Source organism: Pseudoliparis swirei, chromosome 22 (genome assembly GCF_029220125.1).
Source record: "Pseudoliparis swirei isolate HS2019 ecotype Mariana Trench chromosome 22, NWPU_hadal_v1, whole genome shotgun sequence".
Lineage (NCBI taxonomy): Eukaryota > Metazoa > Chordata > Actinopteri > Perciformes > Liparidae > Pseudoliparis > Pseudoliparis swirei.
This window is the reverse complement of record NC_079409.1, coordinates 585,231-595,230: the sequence shown is the minus strand read 5'-3', so window position 1 is coordinate 595,230 and position 10,000 is coordinate 585,231. Positions and strand designations below refer to the sequence as shown.

At 48.8% G+C, this 10,000-nt stretch overlaps 2 protein-coding genes across 2 annotated transcripts in view; one reads left to right on the top strand and one right to left on the bottom strand.

The window, feature by feature from the left end:
• LOC130213176 (sialic acid-binding Ig-like lectin 15) overlaps window positions 1–6,256 on the top strand; it is a 9,061-nt gene extending 2,805 nt beyond the window's left edge. The window contains exons 2-8 of the mRNA XM_056444642.1: window positions 2,024–2,416; window positions 3,632–3,648; window positions 4,424–4,434; window positions 4,609–4,694; window positions 5,089–5,207; window positions 5,249–5,549; window positions 6,246–6,256. Coding sequence (XP_056300617.1) covers window positions 2,024–2,416; window positions 3,632–3,648; window positions 4,424–4,434; window positions 4,609–4,694; window positions 5,089–5,207; window positions 5,249–5,549; window positions 6,246–6,256 — 938 coding nt within the window. The remainder of the gene's footprint in view (window positions 1–2,023; window positions 2,417–3,631; window positions 3,649–4,423; window positions 4,435–4,608; window positions 4,695–5,088; window positions 5,208–5,248; window positions 5,550–6,245) is intronic.
• Window positions 6,257–8,428: 2,172 nt separating this feature from the next.
• The window catches only part of LOC130213175 (uncharacterized), a 7,402-nt gene continuing 5,830 nt past the window's right edge, over window positions 8,429–10,000 (bottom strand). The window contains exons 2-3 of the mRNA XM_056444641.1: window positions 9,523–9,988; window positions 8,429–8,912 (exon numbers count right to left, since the gene is read on the bottom strand). Coding sequence (XP_056300616.1) covers window positions 8,512–8,912; window positions 9,523–9,988 — 867 coding nt within the window. The 3' untranslated portion in view covers window positions 8,429–8,511. The remainder of the gene's footprint in view (window positions 8,913–9,522; window positions 9,989–10,000) is intronic.

The window sequence follows — 10,000 nt, the reverse complement described above, 5'->3', positions numbered from 1 at the left end:
TTACATATATACACTTACATTTATATATATACATATATATATACACATATACACTTATATATATATATATATATTTACACATATATATATATATTATATTTATATACATATATATATATACTTATATATACACATATATATTTATATATATACATATTTATATTTATATAAATATGTATATATTTATATATATATACATATTTATATATGTATATACTTACATATATATATATATTCTATATATACTTTACATACATATATATATATATATATATATATACTACATATATTTCATATATATACTTACATATACATATACTATATATATACTACACTATATATATACATATACTTATATATTACACATACATTCATACATATATCATATATATACATACACACATACACACTACACTTCACACTCTACACATACACATACACATACTTACCAATTCACATACATACATATACTTACACACCTACATATATACACATACATACACTTACACACACCTACACACATACACACTCACACACACACATTTACACACACACTAACACACACACACACATATACACACTACACACACTCACATACACACCTATTATACACACACTTACACACACTACACACACACATACACACACACTTACACACACACACACCTACACACACACACCACATATACACACACTCACACACACTACACACACACACTCACACACACACACTATTCACACACCTATACACACACTCACACACACACACACACACACACACCTACACACACACTCACACACACACACACACACTCACACTCACACCTACACACACACACACACACTCACACACACACACACACACCTACACACACACTCACACACACACACACTCACACTCACACCTACACACACACTCACACACACACACACACACACACACACACTGATCTGTATACATATGTATATATATTGATCTTTATACATATGTATGTATATTGATCTTTATACATATGTATATATATTGATCTTTATACATATGTATGTGACACCTTTTATACATATGTATATGTATTGATCTTAATACATATGTATATATTGATCTTTATACATATGTATGTGTATTGATCTTTATACATATGTATATATATTGATCTTTATACATATGTATATATATTGATCTTTATACATATGTATATATATTGATCTTTATACATATGTATATGTATTGATCTTTATACATATGTATATATATTGATCTTTATACACATGTATGTATTGATCTTTTACATATGTATATATATTGATCTTTATACATATGTATATGTATTGATCTTTATACATATGTATGTGTATTGATCTTTATACATATGTATGTATATTGATCTTTATACATATGTATGTGTATTGATCTTTATACATATGTATATATATTGATCTTTATACATATGTATATATATTGATCTTTATACATATGTATGTGTATTGATCTTTATACATATGTATATATATTGATCTTTATACATATGTATGTATTGATCTTTATACATATGTATATATATTGATCTTTATACATATGTATGTGTATTGATCTTTATACATATGTATATATATTGATCTTTATACATATGTATGTGTATTGATCTTTATACATATGTATATATATTGATCTTTATACATATGTATGTGTATTGATCTTTATACATATGTATATATATATTGATCTTTATACATATGTATATATATTGATCTTTATACATATGTATATATATTGATCTTTATACATATGTGTATTGATCTTTATACATATGTATATATATTGATCTTTATACATATGTATGTGTATTGATCTTTATACATATGTATATATATTGATCTTTATACATATGTATATATATTGATCTTTATACATATGTATGTGTATTGATCTTTATACATATGTATATATATTGATCTTTATACATATGTATGTGTATTGATCTTTATACATATGTATAAGTGTGGCCCCTCCGTCCCGCGGCAGCGCCCGTCTCCGGGGGCGACGGCTGGTCCGTGGCGGTGCCGGTGGAGGTGCGCGCGCTGCAGGGCGACGCGGTGCTGCTGCCCTGCAGCTTCAGCCACCCGCCGCACGCGCAGCACGCCGCGCTGCGGCTGCTGTGGCTCCGGGGCCACGGCCCCGACGCCACTGTGCTGCTCCGCTGCAGCTGCTGTGGCTCCGGGGCCTCCGCCTGCGAGCCGGGCCCCCGGCGGGACCGGCGGTACCGACTGGAGGGGAACCCCAGGGAGCACGACCTGTCCATGAGGATCAGCGGCGCCGCCCTGCAGGACAGCGGCCGCTACTACTGCCGGCTGGAGGTCATGGGGCGCGACCCGGTCAGCCTCCAGGACGAGATGGGGACCCGGCTGAGAGTGGAGGGTCCGTCCTCCTAGGATCCTCTCCTTCAGCCTTGTGTCCTCCTCCTAGGATCCTCTCCTTCAGCCTTGTGTCCTCCCTCCTAGGATCCTCTCCTTCACCCTTGTGTCCTCCCTCCTAGGATCCTCTCCTTCACCCTTGTGTCCTCCTAGGATCCTCTCCTTCAGCCTTGTGTCCTCCCTCCTAGGATCCTCTCCTTCAGCCTTGTGTCCTCCTCCTAGGATCCTCTCCTTCAGCCTTGTGTCCTCCTCCTAGGATCCTCTCCTTCAGCCTTGTGTCCTCCTCCTAGGATCCTCTCCTTCAGCCTTGTGTCCTCCTCCTAGGATCCTCTCCTTCACCCTTGTGTCCTCCTCCTAGGATCCTCTCCTTCAGCCTTGTGTCCTCCCTCCTAGGATCCTCTCCTTCACCCTTGTGTCCTCCCTCCTAGGATCCTCTCCTTCAGCCTTGTGTCCTCCTCCTAGGATCCTCTCCTTCACCCTTGTGTCCTCCCTCCCAGGATCCTCTCCTTCAGCCTTGTGTCCTCCCTCCTCCCAGGATCCTCCTTCAGCCTTGTGTCCTCCTCCTAGGATCCTCTCCTTCACCCCAGTCCTCCTCCTAGGATCCTCTCCTTCAGCCTTGTGTCCTCCCTCCTAGGATCCTCTCCTTCACCCTTGTGTCCTCCCTCCTAGGATCCTCTCCTTCACCCTTGTGTCCTCCTCCTAGGATCCTCTCCTTCACCCTTGTGTCCTCCCTCCTAGGATCCTCCTCTTCAGCCCTGTGTCCCTCCGTCCTCCCCAGCTCCCTCCTAGGATCCTCTCCTTCAGCCTTGTGTCCTCCCTCCTAGGATCCTCTCCTTCACCCTTGTGTCCTCCTCCTAGGATCCTCTCCTTCACCCTTGTGTCCTCCTCCTAGGATCCTCTCCTTCACCCTTGTGTCCTCCCTCCTAGGATCCTCTCCTTCAGCCTTGTGTCCTCCTCCTAGGATCCTGTCCTTCTCCTTCAGCCTTGTGTCCTCCCTCCTAGGATCCTGTCCTTCAGCCTTGTGGCCTCCCTTACAGGATCCTGTCCCTCTCCTTCACCCTTGTGTCCTCCCTCCTAGGATCCTGTCCTTCTCCTTCACCCTTGTGTCCTCCGTCCTCCCCAGCTCCTCCTAGGATCCTGTCCTTCTCCTTCACCCTTGTGTCCTCCCTCCTAGGATCCTGTCCATCTCCTTCACCCTTGTGTCCTCCGTCCTCCCCAGCTCCTCCTAGGATCCTGTCCCTCCTTCACCCTTGTGTCCTCCTCCCCTCCTAGGATCCCGTCCTTCTCCTTCACCCTTGTGTCCTCCGTCCTCCCCAGCTCCTCCTAGGATCCTGTCCCTCTCCTTCACCCTTGTGTCCTCCGTCCTCCCCAGCTCCTCCTAGGATCCTGTCCCTCTCCTTCACCCTTGTGTCCTCCTCCTAGGATCCTGTCCTTCTCCTTCACCCTTGTGTCCTCCATCCTCCCCAGTTCCCTCCTAGATCCTGTCCCTCTCCTTCACCTTGTGTCCTCCCTCCTAGGATCCTGTCCTTCTCCTTCACCCTTGTGTCCTCCGTCCTCCCCAGCTCCTCCTAGGATCCTGTCCTTCTCCTTCACCCTTGTGTCCTCCGTCCTCCCCAGCTCCTCCTAGGATCCTGTCCCTCTCCTTCACCCTTGTGTCCTCCCTCCTAGGATCCCGTCCTTCTCCTTCACCCTTGTGTCCTCCGTCCTCCCCAGCTCCTCCTAGGATCCTGTCCCTCTCCTTCACCCTTGTGTCCTCCTCCTAGGATCCTGTCCTTCTCCTTCACCCTTGTGTCCTCCCTCCTCCCAGCTCCTCCTAGGATCCCGTCCTTCTCCTTCACCCTTGTGTCTCCATCCTCCCCCAGCTCCTCCTAGGATCCTGTCCTTCCTTCACCCTTGTGTCTCCATCCTCCCCAGCTCCCCTCCTAGGATCCTGTCCTCTCCTTCACCCTTGTGTCCTCCCTCCTAGGATCCTGTCCTTCTCCTTCACCCTTGTGTCCTCCGTCCTCCCCAGCTCCCCCCAGGGTCCTGTCCCTCTCCTTCACCCTTGTGTCCTCCTCCCAGGATCCTGTCCTTCTCCTCACCCTTGTGTCCTCCATCCTCCCAGCTCCTCCTAGGATCCTGTCCTCTCCTTCACCCTTGTGTCCTCCTAGGATCCCAGCCCTTCTCCTTCACCCTTGTGTCCTCCGTCCTCCCCAGCTCCTCCGAGATCCTGTCCTTCTTCACCCTTGTGTCCTCCGGGTCCTCCCCAGCTCCTCCTAGGATCCTGTCCCTCCTTCACCCTTGTGTCCTCCTCCTAGGATCCTGTCCCTCTCCTTCACCCTTGTGTCCTCCGTCCTCCCAGCTCCTCCTAGGGATCCCATCCTCCTTCACTCTTGTGTCCTCCGTCCTCCCAGCTCCTCCTAGGATCCTGTCCTTCCTTCACCCTTGTGTCCTCCATCCTCCCCAGCTCCTCCTAGGATCCTGTCCTCTCCTTCACCCTTGTGTCCTCCTCCCAGGATCCTGTCCTTCACCCTCAGTCCTCCGTCCTCCCCCAGCTCCTCCTAGGATCCTGTCCCTCCTTGTGTCCTCCTCCTAGGATCCTGTCCTTCTCCTTCACCCCTTGTGTCCTCCGTCCTCCCCAGCCCTCCCTAGGACCCTGTCCTTCTCCTTCACCCTTGTGTCCTCCCTCCTCCCCAGCTCCTCCCAGGATCCTGTCCCCCTCCTTCCCCCTTGTGTCCTCCGGCCCCAGGATCCTGTCCTTCTCCTTCACCCTTGTGTCCTCCATCCTCCCCAGCTCCTCCAGGGATCCAGTCCCTGTGGGTGAGGGTTCTGGGCGTCCGGGTTCCGCCCTGTGCAGGTCCAGGGTCCTCCTGCCGGACGTCCCAGTGGCCCGCCTGACGACCTGTGGGCTGGCTCCGCCCGCTCGGGCGGCTCACTTCCTGTCCGCAGCCAGCTGAGCGTCGTGGAGCCGGGCCGGCGCTACACCTGCAGCGCCTCCAACCCGCTGGGCAAGGAGCAGGCCGCCTGTACTTCCTGCCCTCTGCCCCTGCCTGGGGGCGGGGCATCACCTCTCCTGCTCCTCCTGTTCCTGTCTCTGGGGCTCAAGCTCCTCCTGCTGGGCACGGGGCTGTGGACGCTGCAGGCAGCCTGTTGGGCAAGTAAGCCTGCAGGACGCCTTGTAGGATCAATACCTAATACAAGTACAACATGTACTAGTACAACATGTACTTGTACAACATATGTACTTACGCTATGATAATAAGTTACTTATTCATCACTTTATTCTACTGTGATGAGTTTTATATTCATATCCAACGAAATATATATGTATATTTATAGATATAGATATATAGATATATATATTTTTTATATATGTAGATATGTATATTTATAGATATATATATATATTATATTTATAGATATATGTATATATATATATATTTATGTATATATATGTGTATTATACATATATATTTTGTTATATATATAATCTATATTTATTTATATATATATAATTATATGTATATAAATAAATAACACAGAACCACAGTTCCAAACAGAACAGATTTATCAGAACAATCAGAGGTTGAATTGAGTTTATTCAAACGAATGAACATTTCGTCTCAGATATCAAACATTACTCTGTGTGAAGGGGGAGGAGTCATGGATCAGCTGATCAATAAGCGGTCATGTCCTTTGACCAATCAGATCACAGACTGTCTAAACAATTAATACATTCTCTATTATCTTAGACATTAACTCTTATATATCTATATTCAAACCACGATTCATAAAAGGTTAATATGTTGATAAATGAATTAAAGCTACCAACCATAACCCGGCTTCCTCTTCAGTCATCGCCTGAAGGTCAGAAGGTCAGAAGGTCAGAAGGTCAGAAGGTCAGAAGGTCGTGTGTCCTCATGTTCCGAAGGACTTTAAAGCTTTACAACTGAAAGACGAGTCAGTGAAGGACCAGCAGGGGGTTTACAAGGACTACACTACATGACACACCTACTTCCTGTCTCCAACAACTTCCTGGCTCCACCTACTTCCTGTCTCAAACTACTTCCTGGCTCCACCTACTTCCTGTCTCAAACTACTTCCTGTCTTCAACAACTTCCTGTTTTCACCTACTTTCTGTATACATTTAAAGCCTGGCTCCACCTACTTCCTGTCTCAACTTACTTCCTGTCTCCACCTACTACCTGTTTTCACCTACTTCCGGTCTACAGCTAGAGCCTGGCTCCACCTACTTCCTGTCTCCAACAACTTCCTCTTTTCACCTACTTCCTGTGTGCACCTACTTCCTGTCTCCACCTACTTCCTGTCTCCAACAACTTCCTGTCTACAACTACTTCCTGTCTAGACCTACTTGTTTTAACATATGTCCTGTCTCCATCTACTTCCTGTCTACACCTACTTCCTGTTTTCACCTACATCCTGTCTAAACCTCCATCCTGTTTTCACCTACTTCCTGTCTATACATACGTCATGTCTACACCTATCCATACCTACATCCTGTCTCCATCTACTTCCTGTCTACACCTACTTCCTGTTTTCACCTACTTCCTGTCTATACATACGTCCTGTCTACACCTATCCATACCTACATCCTGTCTACAGCCACATCCTGTCTACACCTACTTCCTGTCTACAGCCACGTCCTGTCTACACCTACTTCCTGTCTACAGCCACGTCCTGTCTACACCTACTTCCTGTCTACACCTACTTCCTGTCTACAGCCACGTCCTGTCTACACCTACTTCCTGTCTACACATACGTCCTGTACACCTACTTCCTGTCTACACCTACTTCCTGTCTCAAACTACTTCCTGTCTTCAACAACTTCCTGTTTTCACCTACTTTCTGTATACATTTAAAGCCTGGCTCCACCTACTTCCTGTCTCAACTTACTTCCTGTCTCCACCTACTACCTGTTTTCACCTACTTCCGGTCTACAGCTAGAGCCTGGCTCCACCTACTTCCTATCTCCAACAACTTCCTCTTTTCACCTACTTCCTGGCTCCACCTACTTCCTGTCTCCAACAACTTCCTGTCTACAAATACTTCCTGTCTAGACCTACTTCTTGTTTTAACGTATGTCCTGTCTCCATCTACTTCCTGTCTACACCTACTTCCTGTTTTCACCTACATCCTGTCTAAACCTCCATCATGTTTTCACCTACTTCCTGTCTATACATACGTCATGTCTACACCTATCCATACCTACATCCTGTCTCCAACTACTTCCTGTCTACACCTACTTCCTGTTTTCACCTACATCCTGTCTAAACCTACATCCTGTTTTCACCTACTTCCTGTCTACACCTACGTCCTGTCTACACCTACTTCCTGTCTACAGCCACGTCCTGTCTACACCTACTTCCTGTCTACACCTACATCCTGTCTACACCTACTTCCTGTATACTCCTACATCCTGTCTACACCTACTTCCTGTCTACAGCCACGTCCTGTCTACACCTACTTCTTGTCTACAGCCACGTCCTGTCTACACCTACTTCTTGTCTACAGCCACGTCCTGTCTACACCTACTTCCTGTCTACAGCCACGTCCTGTCTACACCTACTTCCTGTCTACACCTACTTCCTGTCTACAGCCACGTCCTGTCTACACCTACTTCCTGTCTACACCTACGTCCTGTACACCTACTTCCTGTCTACACCTACTTCCTGTCTACAGCCACATCCGGTCTACACTTACTTCCTGTCTACAGCCACGTCCTGTCTACAGCTACTTCCTGTCTACAACTGCTTCCTGTCTACAGCTGCTTCCTGTCTACAGCTACTTCCTGTCTACAACTGCTTCCTGTCTACAGCTGCTTCCTGTCTACACCTACTTCCTGTCTACACCTACTTCCTGTCTACAGCTACGTCCGGTCTCCAGCTACTTCCTGTCTACACATACGTCCTGTCTACAGCTACTTCCTGTCTACAACTGCTTCCTGTCTACAGCTGCTTCCTGTCTACAGCTACTTCCTGTCTACAGCTACTTCCTGTCTACAACTGCTTCCTGTCTACAGCTACTTCCTGTCTACAGCTGCTTCCTGTCTACAGCTGCTTCCTGTCTCCAGCTGCTTCCACTCGGTGCTGCTCGTGTTCCTCAGGCGGTGTTGAGGAGGGTGGGCGGGGTGTAGCACACGGGCTTGGCGTCCTCGCAGCAGCTCTTGTCCCTCCAGCCGAAGCCCCGGTCGCGGCTCATGGCGGCGCACTGGCCGTCGTGCACCGTGCCGGGCTCCCCGTCCTCCCAGTTGGTGGCCCCGACCGGGGCCCCGCTCAGCCAGTACCAGTCCCCGGACTGGGAGCTGCGCCGCATGCCGACCCACAGCTCGCCCTCGGTCTCGGCCCGGAGGAGTTTCCTGGAGATCTGTGCGTGGTGCGGCGCCTCCGGGAAGCTGAGCAGCGCCATCTTCCGGTCGGCGCAGTACTTCAGGGATTCCCTCCAGCCCGATGCCGCGGCGCCGACGTGGACGACCTCTGGGGTCAAGACGCACCCCCGGAAATCTGTTGGGGAGTTGAGGTGAAACACAACAAACTGCAATGAGGAGAAACCACGGACCTCACTGTGCTTCGGTCTGGAGCGTTGCAGCCTTAGCGTAGCAGCCTTAGCGTAGCAGCCTTAGCATAGCAGCCTTAGCGTAGCAGCCTTAGCGTAGCAGCCTTAGCGTTGCAGCCTTAGCGTAGCAGCCTTAGCATAGCAGCCTTAGCATAGCAGCCATAGCATAGTAGCCTTAGCGGTGTTCATCTAGTTAGCCTTCATATGGAACAATGGGTTTGCCAGCTACATTGTTAGCATTTGCCAGCTCATAACTAGCTTAGCACCAAGTGGTACATCCAAGACCAGAGAGGCTCATCATGAGCTCATGCATGAGAGGGGTGCTATGCTAACGTAAGCAGCTCCATGCTAATGGTTATTGGCTCTGGGGCAGCTGGCGGTACAAGGTGGTGCTAGCCAAACACACGGTCCTTCACGGCGGGCCTTGAATCGGCTTCAGCGCGTCGCTAACGGAGCGGCGTCAGCTTCAGACGGAGGAGATGTGAGCGTTCATCAGGCTGCTCCTCCCAGGGGAAAGGGGCAGAACTCAGTTTGAAGCTGTAACGGCGGGTTCCGTACCTGGACTCGTGCTGATGACGGCGGCCGGGTTCCCAAACCAAGAACGGTTCTTTCTTCCCATGAAATAGACGGCCATCTTGGAGGAGGCGTGCCAGACGAAGCTCTCGCCCTCGGCCAGCTCGACGCTCGTGGAGACGAAGTCGGTCCCTTGCAGCTCCTGCCAGCTACCGGCCACGGGCCTCCTTCCCACGTGAAGCCCGTCCGTGAAGGTCTTGTTCACCACGACGAGCACCGATGTCTGCGCGTCGGCGACGCTGTGCACCGCGTAGCAGGCGGCGAAGTCGCTCTCTGCGATCAGCGGGAGGAGGAAGCCCTGGCGGTAGAAGATGGCTGTGCCGGCCGCCTCCACCAGCGGCGAGGTCGGGTTGAAGACCTTCACTGCGGTTCCTTCTGCCTCCGACACCAGTACGAAGGCCTCGGTGCCGTTGGCCAGAGCCGGCGGGATGTAGAACCTCAGCGTGTCGTCCTTGGCGGGGGC